The 19,787-nt window shown below is 40.4% G+C and overlaps 1 protein-coding gene across 2 annotated transcripts in view; it reads right to left on the bottom strand.

The window, feature by feature from the left end:
* Positions 1 to 19,016, bottom strand: part of lrmda (leucine rich melanocyte differentiation associated) — a 198,288-nt gene extending 179,272 nt beyond the window's left edge. Inside the window, exons 1-2 of one of the 2 annotated variants that reach the window (XM_071480448.1) lie at positions 18,053 to 19,016; positions 17,409 to 17,509 (exon numbers count right to left, since the gene is read on the bottom strand). In XM_071480448.1, coding sequence (XP_071336549.1) covers positions 17,409 to 17,509; positions 18,053 to 18,094 — 143 coding nt within the window. In that variant the 5' untranslated portion in view covers positions 18,095 to 19,016. The remainder of the gene's footprint in view (positions 1 to 17,408; positions 17,510 to 18,052) is intronic. The other variant, XM_071480447.1, reaches the window with a different exon arrangement.
* Between the last annotated feature and the right edge of the window lie 771 nt (positions 19,017 to 19,787).

The raw sequence follows: 19,787 nt of genomic DNA, 5'->3' as shown, positions 1-19,787 counted from the left end.
TACTGCTCATGAAGGAACATATTAATACCAACATTTGTGCTATTAAAAGTAATTTTGGTGGCTCTGAAGCAGCGAGGAAAGCAAATATCCATATTTCAAAAAGATCTTGACAGTTAAAAGGTTGTTAATGGGCATTTAAATGCTAGTGCTGCTGCCAAGCCGGCAAAGAGAGCCATAAAGCAAAAGAAATGTCTCCTCTCTCTCAAAACCTTTAATCAAAGCCATGTAAAGCAAATACACCACTCCACCAGCCGTGTATAGGGGAAAAAAAAAAAAGTTGTCCAAAAATTCTTCTTTTATTTCCTTTCAACTTTGTGTAGCCATGAAACATGAATATTTGTGCGGTTATTTTTTGTCTTTATCACCAAATAGCAGGTTTCCAATTGGAATTCAGTGTGTTAAGTTGGTTCCACCAGTGGAGGAATTTTGAGTAATTTGTTACATCTGTCACAGTTTGGGAAACTTTTATTTCAGAGTGATAAGCATAGGCCAGGAACAACTAGTGAAAGATATGATTACGTGCCTGGAAAATGCAACACTCTGCTGTAGGCTTGTACTGTGGATGAAAATGTAGCATTTTACCATTTCTACAAACCAGAGATGTTTGGTTCACACCCAGATCTGTCTTACTTGTCCCTGACACCTCGTCTGACATCTTACGTGATCAGCTAAGGGTGAACAAATTAATTATGAAAATGAGTGACAGAATATACAGCGGTGATATTTGGATACACAATTCTCCACAAGCCTAAAATTAAAATTTGCACAATGAAAGAATAATGAGTGCCAGTCAGTATATTTACATGCACTTGAGAAAACAGTTTGCAGTTTGCCTTCACGGTCACCAGCCATTCTTAATCACAGCAATGAAACCCTGTTAGCTAAGCTAAGATATCAGCTGTGAGGCCTGAGTTTTTCTAGTCTCTTAATTTCTAGTCTTCAATCTATATGTAGATTAAAAACAAGGCCCAAATAAGTAGCCTAGAGCATGTCCTAGAGACAAAATCCAGTTTTGCTAAAGATGAAAGATAAAGATGTTGCATGAACAGGGTCAACCTTACAGTAAAGGAGCTTTCAAGCAAAAGGCTATGACAGCTGCGATAATTGTTTGATTCTGTTTGCAGTGTCAGTCATATGATCACAAACTGGCAAAGTTCATACTGTCACAAGCGTCTTTATTGGTATTTCATGGACTGCATGTGGTCGGAGCGGCAGAAGAACAGCTTTCAATATTTCATATGTAGTTAAGTTTATAGTTATGGGGCTTCATAGGTCCTGCTGAGGTTTGCATCATTCATCTTTATTCCATTTCCACTTTTTTTCAGGACACATGTTACAAATCATTTGTTTCCCAGAGGACAACCTCACAACCCTTATGTGAATCATTGTGTAGGATAGATGTACAAGAAGTGACAATATATGTGTTTTCTGTATGGTAAGACCCACTGTTAACATAATATGAAATATGAAAAAAAATATAAAAAATATCTAAATGATAAGCAGTATAGAGAAGAGTTGGATGGATTGAAAGTCTATCCAAGGCACGAGTGATAGACAGGAGTCAGAATCTGTCTCCTCACACACTGAATGACTCCTCGTGTTCTCGATAAGAAAAGGGAACAAACAGTCTAACCCAAAGGTCTCATGACTAGACACAAGATTTTTCTATGTCATTTCCTCATTAGCCCCCCCCCCCACAGTCAGCACACAAAGGGTTCACTTCATGAAGTCAAACTCATATCAAACATTTGGTGTTTAGGTGCTATGCTGTAAACACTTAAATCACTCGCTGCATGAGTTAAATCCCTAAACGACCTGAATGAGCTCTTATCATATCCGATCACTTCATCAGTGTTAGAACAAAATAGGCCAGAAACGTTGGGATAATTGTAGCATATAGTTTTGATCATGTGCTAGCCTCCCTAATCAACTACCACAGTGTAAACGCAAATGAATGCCAGCTTGTGTGAACTCCACAGACGAACGCGACACAAGTCCTCCTGTACAGGGACTTTGAAGCCTGTCACAAAAGGCTTGAGACAGCACTGTTCCTCTCATTAATCTCCCAATAGAGGAAATGAATAGACTGACTGGGCTTGACATTTTTTGTTCTCTCATAAAGAGAAACACAGAGGAGCTGGGAATGAAACTCCACACATTATGAAAGCTATTATCTTCAGCTGCCAGTCTCGTTGAGAGAGAGAGAGAGAGAAAGCTGGTAATCCAAAACTAATAGGCAGAATGAGAGGTGCAAAAAAAAAAAAAAAAATTCAAAAAAAAAAAGTAGGGGACTGGGTCAGATCATCTCTCTCTCTCACTCCCTCTCTCATCCAATTACTGACAGGCAGCTGAGAATATGAAATGAGACTGAGGAATGAGAAATATTCATATTTTCTCTGAATGGTATTAAACCCTGACAAAGAAAATGGATGGCGGTTTCAATTTTGACAGTGTATCAAATCTGACAAGATTTTAAACTGATCTCAAAACACAGACTGTCTGCATCATTACCAAGAGGATGTTCTCATCTTGGGTCATTAAAAAAAAAAAAAAAAAAAAAAAAAAAAAAAAGATTTATTACTAAAAAGACACACATTGACATTTTCAAAATGACGGTTCCAATCCCTTCCTTTCATCAAATTACCAGGCAAACAGCACGGCCCGATGTTTACAGCAAGACTCAACTGGCGCTGATCCTCAACCACCACACCAGGAAAAACAGAGCAAGCATGACATAACTCAGACTGCTTGATCTGCAGTCAGTCACTGCAAAACAAAATCCCTTCAAATCCTTGATGACTGCAGGACACTCATCCACCACACACATCCATCACCACAGAGGTTGCCAGAAGGTCATTGATGGTTCTAATATAACAGTCACAAGTGAGCCAACATCCAGAAGATGATTATCAATGGAAAGTTACCGCTGAAAGATAGAGAAAGACAGCATCTTGTGATGGTGTTATGCTCTAAAAGTATACAATACGCAGTTCCAGGATCTTTTTATTAGGTCTATTTTTATTACTTTTTTGATCACAAATATTTTATGTCTTAGTTTTCTATATAGACTTCACTACAAAATTATACAACTCAAATTTTCTGACATGAGTTTTCTCCAAGATCTCATCCATTTTCAGTTAAAATAATGCACAAAAACCACACACTTGCATCACCAACCCCCCATGAGAAATTTGGTCATACAAGCTTTTTCTCGCTTCCGGATATTCTTTTCAATTCTGGGTACCCCAAGCGTCCTCCACTGGCTCCACTACTTCAAAAACACACCTCATGAAAAAATCAGGAGGCCTGTCTGACATGTGTCCCCGTGCCCTGATGGCATGCCAACACCAAAGACCAGCATTGATTTTGTGTAACGCGGGGTCGGATTAGCCGTCTGCAGGGATTAGCTGCCTGTGCAAGGCCTCAGGGTTCGCTATAAAACTAATAATTAATTTAAACAGCCGGGCCCATGGAAGGATACACTCACTACACGTTCACAGCGTGAGGGGGTGAGTATGAGTGACGGACTGTCTGGTGCTCCCGGAAAGGAATAGCTGTGTGTCTGTATACATATAGACACACACACACACACACACACACACACACACACACACACACACACACACACACACACACACACACACACATATATATAGATAGATAGATAGATAGATAGATAGAGAGAGAGAGAGAGAGGCCTACTGTATGTTGAACTTGTCCCTGATGACTCGTAGGTGAACCCCTGCCTTGCTGTAGCCACTGATGGCCACCACTGCACATTTGTCAAGGTTCATGCTACAGATTAACCTGTGATGTCATTTACACATATTTAACCATTTGGCTCGGTTTAATGGCTCACACTGTCAAATAGCCTCATCAGTAGCCAATTAAGATTGACAGGGAAGTGTTTAGCTGATAAGCTAGCGCTGACAAGAATACACGCTCCCACACTCAAACCATTGTGAAATCATAACAAAAGGTCATAAAGATACAGTATGTATTCAAGAATAGCCATAAATGTCTGGAAAAGATAGCAACCACACTGTCAGGCTGTGTGAGGAAAACAGGACGGATAAGGTAACTAGCAACAAAACCAGCAGTTTTCACTTAACAAAAGCACCTGACTCCAAGTTGATTGTGTATCAACACTGTCACCAACTTATTAACTATGCAACCACAGACAACAGCTGTGTGTAACTATCACCACCACACCTGTGGAAAATTATGATGAAAACAGTACACTGGTACAAAGTTGGGGCTTTTATTTATCCAAAATACAAACAAAAAATATCAACTGCGTAATCGGGGTCATTTGTGTTTTCTCTGTTTTTAAGAGAAATGTTTAGTTTTTTTTCATATTCTGAGCTGATCTCAGTTTAAGAGGACCTTGTTTACTGTAAACTGAGAACATCTTCTTGCAGGAGGAGAACACAGCAACGTGAAAACACAAAATCCAGGTAAAAGTCTGTTTAAAATAATCTCGTCTTGTAACAAATTCATGTACTATGTACGTCCTTTGCGCCACAAAGCAGTAGAGCAGTTTTGGATTAAATGTAGCATAGACTCCTTGGCAGTGGTTTTGTTTGTTCACAGTTGGTACATTTATGAATCCAAGTGCCTTCAAATTAATGTGATAATATTCTTTGACAAAGTGCCACATCTTCATATTCAATACTATCAAAATCAACAAGCCTAAAACTATAAGGATAAAAACGTCTTAGGACCAATGTATGTTTTATTTGAAATGTAACAAAAACAATAAAAAGCATCTCAACTTGAAGCGTTTCACTGTAGTCCTCTGTTATCATCCCCCTCCTTTTACCTAGCTGCCAATGAGGGTTGCCATAGTCAGAGAAGGTAAAGGGATTTCTCCTTCTCTTCAAAAGACTTTGATCTGACTGACACACAAACAGCCCTCAGATCACAAGTCTACAGACCCTGTTGGGCCTCTCTGCCTGGTCTGCGCATACATGTACACTTCGTCCCTATGAGGATTCCTTACCCTCCTCCCATTTCCCTTCGTCTCTCCTTTATCCCTTCTTCTTCCTCCTCCTCCTCTGCCTCCTCCTTCTCCTCCTCTTCCTCTGCTGTTTGGTGTTTTGAAACATCTGAGTACAGACATGTTCTGAGCTTTGGAGGACCCAGGGGCCCGAGATCCAGACAGAGGGAGAAAATAAAGAAACTCTACAGTGCCCCCGGTACAAAAGCTATCTAACCATTACCACTGGGGAGAAACTCTTAAACATCACCAAACGTCTGGACAGACAGAGAAGATCAGAAGACTGTTTGGTCTGTTGTTCACATAATCATACTGTCAGCTAATGGTGCAGTTAGCAGCTCACAGTGGAACCACTATGATGGGAGTCAATGCATTTATCCTAATGGATAGACAGTGTTTTATGAGGGAAAACAGAGAATAAGAATACTGTACTACACAGACAGCTGGCCCCAAAATGGAAGGGTTGTTCCTTGTAGTTTTCCAACACAGACGTGTCAGCAGCATGAACATGAAACATGCCGTCACTGTTTCTTATCTCAATACGTCCCTGGGTGGAAAGTGAGGCAACAGCTTACTGATGTCTTGCAGCCCGCCTGACCATTAAAACATATTTCCATGCTGATGGATGTCAGATGTAGCCTCAAAAAAAAGTCATAGCTTGCCCTTGATTTCTGAGCACATTCCCAGTACACTTTTCAAAACTTATTCTTCATGCTTCACAAATGGAACAAGTAAATACAGACTATAAACAAGTTAAAATAATAGAGGAAAGAGGAGAACAAGAGTGCAGCCGGGTGAGAGCACAGGACCCGTTATCTCCCACTAATCTTCCCGTTTGACCAATATCAAGTTCTTGGGATGGTGGTTTGGAAGGACAGTCAGTGGTTTTTATAAGTGAAAGCTGTGAAAGATGTGAGTAAGTTTATCCGAATTGGAAACAGGAAATGAGTTACAGCTGTGCTGAGAATGTGGCACAGCTGTCCAGGGCCAGAGATGGTTTAAGCATTCTACAGGAGAGCAGAGAAAAAAGAGGATTCACCCACAAGGCTGTTAGGGACTTGAAATTGCAGAGCAAGCAAATAAGATGGCCTGCATGTTTATCACTTCAAGGGTGGCAAACTAATTAAACCTGACTCGACTCATGGAGGTTGAAAGATTATTATAGCACACCCTCGTCTTCACCAAAACTTTACAGCAAATTCTTTTTGCAATCATGAGGCCTTCAAGAGCTGCTACGTCTAATAACAGCTTCCAACTGCATTTTATGGTCACAGGATTTATTCATCTACTGACATTTATCATGCAGCCCTCTTAAAAAAATCATCCCCTAAAATTCAAAACATGGCAAAAACTGCAATCATCCTCTAAAATCTTGGCATGAATACACACATGTATCTGTCTTCACTTTTCACCCCTGGGCCCTCTAGGAAAGATTGTGGGAGATTGAAAGCCATGAAGCGACCAAAACTGCCTAGACCATACCAAAGGAAGCTCCTTTGTTCCTTGTCCAAAACAGGCTCCAAACCTTCTTTTTTCCCCCGTTTTTTTCCATTTGGGACTCAGCCAAGGGAAGTAGAAGTATGGCTGCCCCTCTCCATGCTCTGTCCTAATATGTTCCATGCCTTCCAGTTGCTTACATCATCAATCTGCGAGACGGGTAAGTGTGATGGGGTGAACATAAACAGAACTTGAGTTATGGGCTAAAAGAGACACGGGCTGAGTTTCAAACACAAGTTTGCGCCCTCTTCCATTTTTTTTTTTTTTTTTTTAAATGAAAAAACATTCATACGGAAAGCTCCTAATCGTTGGAAGGTATCCTAAATAACTTTGTGTTATGTGCTTCAAAACCAGTGCAGCAGAGGGAGAGGAATGAAGACAAGGAAAAAGCTTAACAATATTGAAATTCACCCCCGTCATCAACTTCAAGCAGTGAGCTTGTTATTGACAGCCAAGTGCCAGTCCTAATCATCTCCCTTTTAATGCTCGCTTAAAAATACACACCCTCATGTCAAAACCTGAGTACACATTAACTCTCCCCAAATCGTCTACTTACTAAACATGTCACTAATGAATTAAACATCAGAGTTTTTCCCTCTCTCATATTTACGTGGTGTTTCAACAGAATTTGTGTAGTAGTTGTAAAGTATTTAATAAGTGTTTAAATATGCACGAGAGTCAAGATCTTAGCCAGTGCATGCACCGTACAGTAGATGTTTACGCAATATCAAAAGACTCTGCTATGTCTATCAAAATGAGTAAGACATATGGATAGTTTGTTTTTCACTTGCCAAAATAGGAAAGGGAGTATGACCACTTGGGCCCCATCAGGTCAAATCATAAAGATCCATCACTGGCTTTGCACTCTGCTAAAACGCTAAGGAAACATATTGTAGATTTTAAGACCCTTTTTATTCAGCCAGACTGTGTACTAAAACTAATTGGATTTCTGTCAATGGAAAAAATATATCCCTGGGACAGCTTTGAACTCAATAGCTCTGACTGTCCAACTGCGCATTAGGGAGTGGGACCTTGCCACATGCCAAGCACCAAGGAGGAAAATTAAATCGGTGGTCAACATAAAATATTAAAATAGCATGGTATCGAATTTTTGAAAAATGATGTCAGGGTGGCTCATTATGGCCAGCAAGGCAGTGAATTAAGCTATATTTAGTGGGTGATAATTGAAATCATAGCTGTAGTCATTACCACTGACAAGTTTCTAAATAATACCCAATAAATCCCCTCTTTTTAGCAAGGTCCCCATGACAGCTGGCAGTGCTGAAAAATATAAAGTAGAGAAACAGAATCTCTTTTCCCTTTCTTTCCTCTCTCTGTTCCTCTCTGTTCCCCCAACTCTTCTCTCTCTCTCCCCTCTCTCTTAAAGCCAATAAAATGTCAGCTTTTATTCTCCTCCTCCAAAGTGTTGGCTAGATGTCAGCAGGCCCTTCTAAAGCTCTGCCACTGCAAGCTGAAGGCCTGTAAATCTCCGTGTCAGTGGCACGCCATCCGTCTTGGGATATACAATAAAAAACGTGACGCAGTCATAAAAGGAATGGCATCACTGCCCAGTATATATAATGTGAACAAAAGGAACATAAAGATGTTCCATTCCATTCAGAATCCTAAAGCAAAAGACGGCCTTAGATTGAAGAAGAGGGGAGATTTTGAGATGCTCTAGAAGGCTGATGGCAGCTACTGACAGTGATTAACAGATGGTACAGTGGGCTTTTGTTGTGTTTTAACAGAGATAAAGATTTATATTGTTTATGTTATACTCAGGGTAAAGGGACTGATAGACTGGCTGCTCAGCTGTCTCAGAGGATAAGGCTTGCTATATTCTATTTTTTTCTTACTGTCAAAAAAATGCCATAAAACCAACCAGAGGAACTAAAATCAGCCATATGTTGAGCCCAGTAACAAGTATTGCCTCTGCAGCCAAAGCCTGATACAGCTTCCCCCTCTCTGCCATAGACCTCCAAACTGTTAAAAGCACATCAGCGAGCCACACTGTGACATGTTTTTTCATTATGATTAACATGGGCACTGTAGTTTGAGTCAATTTCACCTACATTGTGCTGCTGCTGTAAATACTCTCTGGAGCACTGCATACATATGAATCCACTGCTGATAATAGCCCCCAACAAACACACTGTTTATTTCTGTTTTAGTCGCATTTGCTTAAAACTACAGTGCCCAGCTGTAGGTACATGAAGGTACATAGGGTTTAAGACATCTTTTTGTTTTGGTCCTGAATTTGTTTACAACCCTAAACAGAAAGAATTAATCAATGAAAATGTTATAACTAGCTTATAACTTCACTTACAAGATACCACAAATTCATACAAGCCGGGCCGAGAGAGCTGCATTTAAATTTCCAAACAACAGAGAAAGTTTAAGTAAATAAAGTAGCAACTTGAGCACGCCTCACAATCAAATCTTCTGACCACCATTCATTTAGCATTATGCTAGCCCGCTGAATTTGGTCAGCTAATATGTGCAAGCACAGACAGGAGTCTACCAAGTTTATCTTTTTTCTTTCTTGCTTGCCACTCACTGCTGTATAACTCACTGTTGCACACATGTAGCCTATACTTCTGCAATGCTGTGGCCAACATCAAGGGCTGTTGCGTAGGTTGCTGCCACGGTAACACTCACAACTTCCTTAAATAAGGCTGGCAGAAGTAATAAGAAAACAATCTCCTTTCAATCGCATATCCACGAGTGACGCCACAGCAACCTTGCCAGGGTGGAAAACCTTGATTGTGTGATTGCCTGGCTTAGCCCATTTGCTTAGCTTTCTACAGTATGTTCTTACTGTCAGCAAAATACATAGTGCTGGATGTGGTGTGATGTGCTACCTTTTGTGGAAACGCAAGTGTTGCGGATATGAGGGATCAAGTATAAATTGAGCTTGACCACCCTCAGTCAGAGGATCAAGACCTGCACTGATTGTATCAGATGATGCTTTCAAGTCCTTTTTAAATTAGTGAGTAAATCTGTGGGCTCGTTACTTGTTCTTAAGAGTACTATAAAATGAATTTTGTGTGAATGTAGGACTTGCGGCTGTGAATCAGAGTATAACATACTGATCTATATGAGTGGGGTTTCCCTTTCAAAACCAACTTCTACTCATTAATTTCAGTTGTGAAAACTTACGCAACTGCAGACTGAATCCAGTGCATATGTGCGTATAGTTTAGAATATGTATTAAAATTTGTAGTCCAAATGCAGGTACAGTTAAATACAGATGTCAGATATATAAAAGCAAATCAAACTGTAGATTTGAACATATTTGCCCTTAGAGAACTTGTACCACAATGATGAGATACATTGGTGACGATACGAGGATAAAATATGGAGTTCTTCATCTGAAAACATCCGCTCCCCTTGAGGCAAATTTATATTACAGCCAATTTAGCTTAAGTGCAGTAACACAGCTGGAAACAGAAAACACAAAAACAAAACAATGGACCAACTACAGATTGAAGACATAATGAAGGCCAAATTATTGTGGTGTGGTTGCAATTAGTGGGAAAGCTTTCAATCATACAGCCATATACAAGTTTGTCATTTTGCAAAAGCAAAAAAAAAAAAAGAAAACAGATAAAACAGATTTTGGCTGGCTTTTAGTTACACTGGAAGATGACTGTCTTAACTTAATGCAGCAAGAGGTTTCATGTCAGATGCCTATCATTAAACTTTTTGAAGATCTATTCAAAAGACACTACAACTGAGGCTGCCCACGCTCTCCAAAATATAACCTCATCTAAATGACTAGAGACATCACGTACCACACGTATGATGTCGATAAATAGAACAAATGAGTCTTTACTACTTCACCATAGGACTCCGCGACTCAAGCTCTCTGCCTGCACTCCAGTAACTGCCCTCAAAAGTGAGTCAACTCAAAAGTGTTTGCTGTAATCACATAAAGAAAATTCTGAATATAACCTCAAATTGGAGAGATGGAGGAACAAGACAAGTCATCCATTAAGGATGACATCCTCAGCTCTGTGTCATTCCATCACTTTCCCAGGAGGACTACATCATTAAAAAAAGACATCCCAGTGAAAATTAAAAAGGTTGGGTTTTTTTTTTTCAAATACCACAGAATGATACAAAACACCAATGTCCTTGATATGAATAAGTTATTTCCTGCCAGACCCTGTCCCTCTCATCCCTCTGGTTTAAATCTCTTAGGGCTGGGAGAGCTCTGCATCCTCCTTAATTTATGAGACACAGATCAGGTTATCTGAGTATATCGGCCTAAACAGGCCTGATAGATCAGATATGGAATATATTTCCTCAGCAGAGCAGAGTACGCCACCACTATTACCAGACACACACACACACACACACACACACACACACACACACACACACACACACACACACACACACACACACACACACACACACACACACACACACACACACACACACTAAGCTACCAGTTAAGTGATTTGAGGACTTCATACTGCCAATGTTTCATATCCTCTCCTCCTAACTGACACTTTATCTGCATACCGGCATCTCTGCAGATTGAACACTTAGGCAAGACAATGACAGGCTCTCTTCCCGTTGTCACTTCTCATTCTAGGACCAGTCTAATGCCTCTTACTGGGCTTCTGCCAATAACAGAGCCGCTGCCCCCCCCCCCCCTCGCTCCCCTCCTCCCCTCCTCCCCTCATCATCAAACAGCCAGAGTCTACCTATCTTGGATAAAAAAAGAAAAGGAGCACCTGATGTCTGTGACACTCATTTGTCAATTAGCAGGCTCCTTCCTGTGTTGACACACAGCAACTTGAAAGACAGAGCGGTGCCTGTGACGAATTAAGAGAGACAGATGAGTGAGGCATGAGCGGCGGAGTAATACTATAATGTTCTTTAGATATGAATATAAAACGACACAGCTGACAGGCCATACAAGGTTTTATTTCATTTCTCAGTGTACCAGGCCTCCCTACTTTGTCTTCTTTGTTCTCCTTTCATCAGACTACTTACATCTCATTTTGACAGCCGGGCGACATTTAGAGCACTTTCGTTTTAAAACGCGAGTTAGCATACTTGATTTGTCATTAAAATGCAAAACGCCTGCCATCACCAACATAGCCTGGGTGAGCACATACCCCCCGCAGTTCCACACAGACACACACATACTGTACATACACACATACACAGGTAGCAGTTGTTCATCTGCAATGCTGAAGTCCAATATGGACGGCTCTTTCTTAATGTCAGGCTGAATTTCAACTTCACTCTAATGTCAATTAATCTATTAGTTATATAAGTATCTCAAAGTGTAATGTCAGTGTTTCATTGGTCTTCAGATCATATAAAGAGTAGTACTGGATATCACCCCAGTGGGGTTAACAGCTGAATCGAAGATCTTAAGTTTAAAGGGAGCTGCCTTGCTCCAATCTTGCTCCAACTTTACTAAAATCTGACCTTGTCTGCAAGAATAAAATATATTCAAACACATCACTTCAGGCTGTAGCTGCAAAAGTGTAACCACTGCAGTTTGGCAGTGGGTGAAAAGCAGCATAGCAGGATGATACGCAAGCTAATTAAGGCTTGTCATTAAAACCGTTACTTGTGTTAATACACTATATTTATCAGGTCTGACAGTAGACAGAGGAGGACAGAGTCAAGTACGAGTGCTACAGATCAACTGGTTCCCCTGTTAACTTGTGACTTTCCTCTGAATGCATCAATGGTTGCTTGAAACAGCAGCAATAAAACGTCAGAACACAACCATCTGGAGCCGTAAACTTATGTGTCTATATATGATGCTATTGTACAAAAAACATTTCTAGTCAAATAGCTAATCCAGTTCACCACCAAATTCCTTCTCATTCTAGGTGTGCATATGAGTGAGTATACAGTGAATATATAGTATACAGTGGCCTTGTACAAAAAACACCTTTTGCCCAGGCTCAATTTGCACAACATCAGTTTATACTTGAGACCTTTCATACTTATTTCTTCAATAATTTGCCAGAGTTATAATATAGAGTATTAAAATAACTTTCTCATAATGTAATTCAATACAACAATCACACAAACCTAAGTGACGAAAACGATCATAGAGTTGAATCAACACTTCTCTGACATTGTCACAACAAAAACTGAATATGCTTAAGATGGGAATTATTGCAATCTATTCTGCTGTATATTTTAAGCACCATACTTAAAAATAGATGTGCTGAAGATTTGTTCTCTGTAAAAATACCCATCATCTGGAGTGACCAAACATTATGATCCATTATAACAAATGTTTTAACGTATTTTACGAGCGTTCTTATGTTACACATGCAGTGTACAGTATCACATGTGAAGGACACATCTAACTAACAGAAACAGATCTAAGTGAAATCTTAGACCTAACTTTCAGGTTAGGTCTAAGATTTCACAAACTCTGACACTGCACGGATGTGATTTGTTTATCAAGACGCCATGTCACATCTCAGAAGAAAGGTATCACTGTTCTAACGCTGTTAGGGATTCTTCCTGTGACTCATAGACATGTGTCCTCCTGAAAACCTCATGTGTCCAGGGTGATAGCGCTGCATGTAACAGATGCTGGCACCCAAAGTGCACCGCAGTCACAGAGGAGAATCATGTCAACACTGCACATGCCCACTCGCTGCATTGTGTGCACACCTGACCTGGAACAAAGTGGACAACACAACACTCTCCGAGCTCGTCCCGAGACAGAAATCTCACTGTGAGCCACACGTCTCAACGCATTGATGAGACAGGCTGACACTGCAGCACACACATGGAGAGGCGTGGGTGTGACAGCCCACTACTGTAATTTCATCCTGCCATTACCTGCCCAGCCACCCAGCCACAGTTATGCTCACAGAGACAGATGCACAAACACTGCATGCAAGCAAATGTGCACGAGCACGCACACCAACATAAACGCGTGTACGACAAACACACACACATACACACACACACACAAACAGGACTCAGTTAAAGGTGATGCCAGTGCCTTTTCTTCTCATTGTGACTCATTGTCAGGCTGCTGGATGAGTGTTGTCAATTGAGCTGACATTAGCGACAACAAACTCTGGCAATGTCTCCGTCTCGATTTGAGTCGAGCAGCATGAAGAAGTGCGCGATGCTGAAGGCAGACCACCGAGTTTCACTAACATGTGCATCTGTTTACACCTGGTTCGCTTGAGCTGACACTGAAATGAGGTCAGGGTGTCAATACACAAATATCTCTACTATCTGACATGGAATGTGGACTGATGGCTAACTAAACCTCTGCATTCATGAAGGCTGGAGCCGAGAGATATATGCACATAATATTGTGATATAAGACTTAATATAAATCTGGATGTTGGATACAATAATACTGTCAAATTGCTCAGTTTTTTTCTCTTGAACTTGAAGGCTATATTGCAGAGGAGGATGATATTTTATTCAGTTTTGTTAAAAAATACAGTATGTTGTCAGTAAATTACTGCATCAACATACCAAAATTACCACACTTCCCTAATATGAGGATGATTCATTTCAGTACTACAATTATTCTTTACTACTATTATTTTAGCCATAATAAGCCATGGCTGCTTACATATGGAAGTTACGACCCATCTAGTTTTCAGTGCATTCCTAACAAATGTCAGTAATGATGTCTCTAAATGTATGTAATGATGTTTTCAAGATGACTTTTTTTTTTTTTTTTTTTTTTTAAATAAGCACAAGTTGGAGGAAAATCCAGGAAAAGAGCTGTTTGGAAACACTTAAGTACAGACTGAAATGACCATTGCAATTACTGGCTATTGGATATTGATAGAAATGTCAATGTCACACTACAGTTTAATGACTCAACATTTTCTTTACTCATTTATATAACGAGTAAAATAAGCAAAGCATGACTCTGTCTGCTTAACAGTAATTAACAGTAATTCTCTTAAAGTTTACATTTTACAAGTACCAGTATTCTTGCTGAAAATCTTGGTATATTTCCATATCAAAATATTGTATCACAAATGTAGTTGTATTCGATTTTTTCCTTGACACCAAACTCTACCAAAAGAGCTACACATAAGTAGTTCAGGGGCAGAAAAACAATTCTTTACAGGAAAATATTTCCACCATTAAGCTATGAGTCAGGGGCCTCTGTCTCTGCTGTGCATTCTTATGGGGATCAAAATGACTCAGGGGGGTTGCTATGCCTTAGTTAGCATATAACATGATCACATGTTGAGCTGCTTATTGAGTTTCACAGCTCCACCCACCCATGACCCTCCAATGTTGTCATGTGAGCGCCTACAGAAACTAATGGCAACGGAAAAGGAGTTTAAGAGAGTATGGTTGATATATAGATCTGGAGCGTGTGTGTGTGTGTGTGTGTGGAAAAGCTTTCACAACCACACTAGCAGGTCAGTAATATATGCTTTATAGCTATGGATAGAGATACAGTGCTCAGACAGCTAACACTGGCAGTTCACATTTCCAAGAAGACTCACTCTTGGAAATTAGATTCATCACATTATACGAACATCTGTATATGTATCTTCACAACATGTGCAGGGTTTCAGAAGTCAGCAGGGGACGTGCGTACATGTGAAACGTTTACAATAAAGTCAAACTACCTCTAGACATGTTTGACATGAAAGGCAGCATACAGGTTTTCAATACGAACCATTTAAACACACCGTCTATAGAAGAGAAAAAGATGAAGCACGATGTAACAGATCACTCTGCCCACTAGCAAACCATCAATCAATAGTCCACTGATATGAGCCCCAAATGGTTCGAGCACCACCTCATTACTCCTGCACCGCTTCTCTGCCCATACCACCCTTTGAAGTTTAGTAATGATATCTGACATCTGAGATTAGCCGAACTGAAAATTAATAATGAATTAGTAATATCTGAGTTATAAATATTTGATTCTAAACATCAAGTCCTTAATGTGACAGGTTCAAGGGCGAGAGACATAATGCCAGCCTTGATCTCCCTGAAACCAACACACATAAGGGTTGTTCCAGTCAGATTTCATAAAGCTGTTTCTCAGACATAACAGGCTTCCTCTTCCTCTGAGGTAACACCAAGACATCTACTATTTAGCTGTCCAAGGGCCTTGTTGCACCCGGCAGATAGCAGTTGTGATCACCCTGTGTAAAGAATACAGGTTTACTAAAGCACCTGTTCAGATTTCACACTTTTTTGTTTGTTTGTTTGTGTTTGGAAAACCAGATTTGGGCAATTACCCGACATTTTATAGCAAGTTAACAACGGCATGAACATTTTGCTTAGTTAGCTGTTTGATAACATGGACAGGCTTCTGACGAACCACTCTGACATTAATTGAATATGGGTGCAGTTTACAGTGAAATCAAAAGTGCAGTACGATGCAAAGGTTTGCTTTTAAATTGCAGTTTCAAGCGAAAAGTTTTGCTGACAGGTGTATCCGAGGGCAGCGTGGCTTTAATAAAAGTGAAAACTCATACACATAACGTCTACTTTACATTGTCAGTCGACATGACTCTCATCAGCTATATGAAAAAGCATCATAACAGTCCCTTACACACACACACACATATATACATACATATATATATATACACATAGAGAGAGAGAGAGAGAGATGCTGGTAAATTATCTATTGACCAGTTTTTTTGTGGTCCTCTGTTCATACATCTGATGACCAAAATACTGGAAACATAGAAAATATACCAGCATAAACATTAATAACGTTTTTACAACCTGTCTCCTATTGTTGTAACATCTGACTGATAACATTTTACTCAATGGGCTCATCGCAGATTGTGAACAAACCGCCACCGTGAGACACAATGTGAAAATAAATTTAGTGGAGAAATAGGACGTAAATGAGGACAAGTCAAATTTGACCAAATTATCGAAGCGACATAAAACAAAGAAAAGCAAAAAGCAAAAATGATCCTGCTAAAATTCTAATGCTACTGTTCTTCTCCAATATTTAACTTGTTTCTTATTATATTTACGTCCACGCATGTGATTTCATTTACCTGTGTATTCAGGTTCAAGTAACAAAGAGCAGCCCTCAAATTCTGAATAATAATCTGAATAATCACCCACTGTAGTAAATTAACAATGACTGGGACTTTACACAATACCTTATGTAAAGCTGAGCCCATACTAAGCAAAACTACGTGCACATATAGATACAGTAAATTATAGGTCAATAGATCATAGGATTAGATAGAATGTATGTTTTTTTTCCAGCAACATCTGTTTCGCACTCACACACAATCACAGTGCTTTGCTCACAAGCACTTCACCAGTGGATTCATTTATTTATCCGTTAATATTTTTCCAGTTAGTCTGAACACTGTGTGCAAATGTGGGGTTTTGAAACATGACACAATGTAAATGAGTTAAACTGAAGACGCCACATCTCCAGCACAGACAACTGCCTCAAGACAACAATTTTCGACAAAAAAAAAAAAAAAAAAAAGTGCCTTGACTAAGATTGCTTCATGGCCTGACAGTCATGAGAAGGGTTCAGAAACAAAAGCACTTCATAACCATCATCTCCATCCTTTCACTTGCCAGATCAACTTCACTAGGCCTGCTGCTGAAATGGCAGCCCCCTCTGAAGCAGCTGCCATGAGGTGTTCCTTCATCTCCTGACAGAGGAATCTTTTCTTCTATTTGCCCCCGAATTAGCATGTCACATTTATCGATCACGCCTTTTATCCTGCCCCTGCGCGACACCAGCCCAGCACTAACGCTCATTCAGCTCTTTGATGCTCTGATGACACTCCTGACCACCTATAGACCGAGGTCACACATTCAATTGCGCCCGATGTAAAAGATGCTCCCTGTAACAGACTGAGAAAGAGGGAGAGGGAGAGACAGGCAGCATACGCATCCAGGTGATTGCATATATGTCACCTACCTGAGCTGATTAAAGCTAAGATCCAGCCTTTTTGCAAAGTGGCCGTATGTGTCTCCAAGGAAGTCTGGGATGTCCTTACAGTCATTTCCGATGTAGGAAATCTTTAAGAATAATAATAGTAATAAAAAAATAAAGAAAAAGTTAGATAAATTGCAATGAAACAAGAACAGTCCTGACATAAGAGCATCCCACCATCATGTGAATTTACTTTACTGATAAAGGATGATATATAATGCAGCAGCTGACCCTAAAGTGAGGACATCTCACTGTTAACATTGTTAACACCTAAAGCTGTGCTATTACTTCTGCAAGGATGTTTGTCCCCCCCCCCCCCCCCCCCCCGAAATGCTGTCCTGCCTGCTGCTGTATAATGCTGCTGCATACTGCATGATACTTAAACCGTTTCCCCTGCACTGAAGTCACGTCATGCCATTAGATTACTCCATTATTTTCTCCGGTGAAGTTGCAGGACGAAGTGCAAAACTGAGAAGTCACGACTTGCCTGCTTCTGTCACATGACACCGGGGATGTCGAGGGGAACAAACAAAAAACTAGTTTCCACGCAGCACCGGTACGAGAGCCCCTGATTAAAGTGGGGGGGAGAGGGGGAGGTGCGTCCGAAACAGTTTCCAAAACAAACTTACCTGAGTCCCATTCAAAGCGACCACCGACTCGCTGCCTGCCATAAGTTCCCCCTGTTTGATGACAGCCCAGAGACTGTGTTCAGTTGTTTTTTTTTTTTTGTTTTGTTTTTCTAGATAAACTGTCAGAGTCGATTGCCAAAAGTCCTGCTCACGGTCAGAGCAGCGCCGCTGTCAACATGAGAGGCCCGGTGCGTGTGGAGGGGACCTCGGCCCCGCTGCTCCACGGATCTGCAGAAGCCCCGCCGCTCACCCCGCCGCTTCCGCATGTCAGCTCGGTCAGCTGACCCGCTGTGTGCGGAAACACGCGCTCCCAGCGTGTGTCAGGGGATGGAGCCTCATCCCCTGATGGAGGGACGGTTTCACAAGGCGCAGTTAGGAGAGTGAAGTGCTGCTGCTCTTTATTGGAGTTTTACCTGAGGCTATACTTTCCAAACTCATCTGTTAATACTAATTTTATAGAATACATTGCTTGGGAATACTTTCAAGAAAGCACAAACCCCCTTTGGTGTGGCTTGTCCAGTGAGGCCTAGCGTTACATTTTCCGCGACAGCGTCTTCATCCATTTGTTCTGTCACTATGACCAGATGGGCTCAGTGCTGCCCCGTGTAATGCAACACACTCATTACTAACACATTTTACACATAGCCTACTTGTTTAGCTAACCATGAGGATAGCTTTGGTTTTGTATGAACATTTTTTACTGGAACTACTTTCATTCAAAGAAATAGTCCCTTTTAAAACTGTAGAAACAACTGTTATGTGGGTTATTCAGTGTAGGCTAACTGTGGTTGCCTCTGGAGTCTATGGTTCACACATCATGGTTACACTGTAATTAACATTTGTTGGTTCAAATAAACAAGACTAAACATTATACCAAAGAGCTTGGACATTATGTTTGTGTTTTTGGCTCAGACCACATTGTAAAACCAATAAATGCGATAGTTTTAATAGGCTATTACAACAAAACATAATGTGTAGTCATCTGCAATGCAGTTAACAGCGTGGAAGTCAGCCATGTTCCTGGACTGAGATCTATCAATCTGTCCATAGTTTGGAATTATAAAATGTAAGCAATGCAAAATTATATATGGGTGGAAGCACACATGGAGATACAAACTGCCTCACTAATGGTTTTATATCTCTATAGAGCGTGGACAACAGGTAGGTTTCACCTGTAGTGATCTAAAGTCTATAGGCTGATGCATACCTTTAAACCACTGCAGGTTAACTTTGTATGGGACTGCTTTATAGTATCAATAACACATGTGTACCCTGAACCCAATCACATTTCTGTTTGTGGCATTGCTGGCTTGTAATATACAGGCTTACACAACAGTGCAGCAGTGTGTGTAATCTAAAGAAAAAGATGATGACTTCTCAAACACTGTAAAGAGGATGTGCTTGTATTTAAATATCTAAGCATATTTACTGATACAGTTTGCACTGCCCACGAGACTGCTCCAATTTATGTGTCTTGGTCTTCTACGGTTACACCAATTGTTAGCATAGACTCAGTTCTTGTGCCTGAATGAAAATTGTGTCAATAATTCCATGTATCTGTCTATCTGTGTGTAAAAACTCCTTATGACCTGAGTTCAAATGGATTATGTATCTCTAAATTCCAGTCTTTAGAGATAACTGGGTAAAGGAATAATGGCACTGGGTGATCATTAAATTACGTATATGGGCCATAGGGCAATGGCAAAATCGTAATTGAAAAATGATTACATCTACT

Source organism: Trachinotus anak, unplaced genomic scaffold (genome assembly GCF_046630095.1).
Source record: "Trachinotus anak isolate AG129_WGS33_773 ecotype Australia unplaced genomic scaffold, CSIRO_AGI_Tana_v1 ptg000007l, whole genome shotgun sequence".
Lineage (NCBI taxonomy): Eukaryota > Metazoa > Chordata > Actinopteri > Carangiformes > Carangidae > Trachinotus > Trachinotus anak.
Note: the sequence above shows the minus strand (reverse complement) of the source record. Positions and strands in the feature narration are given on the sequence as shown.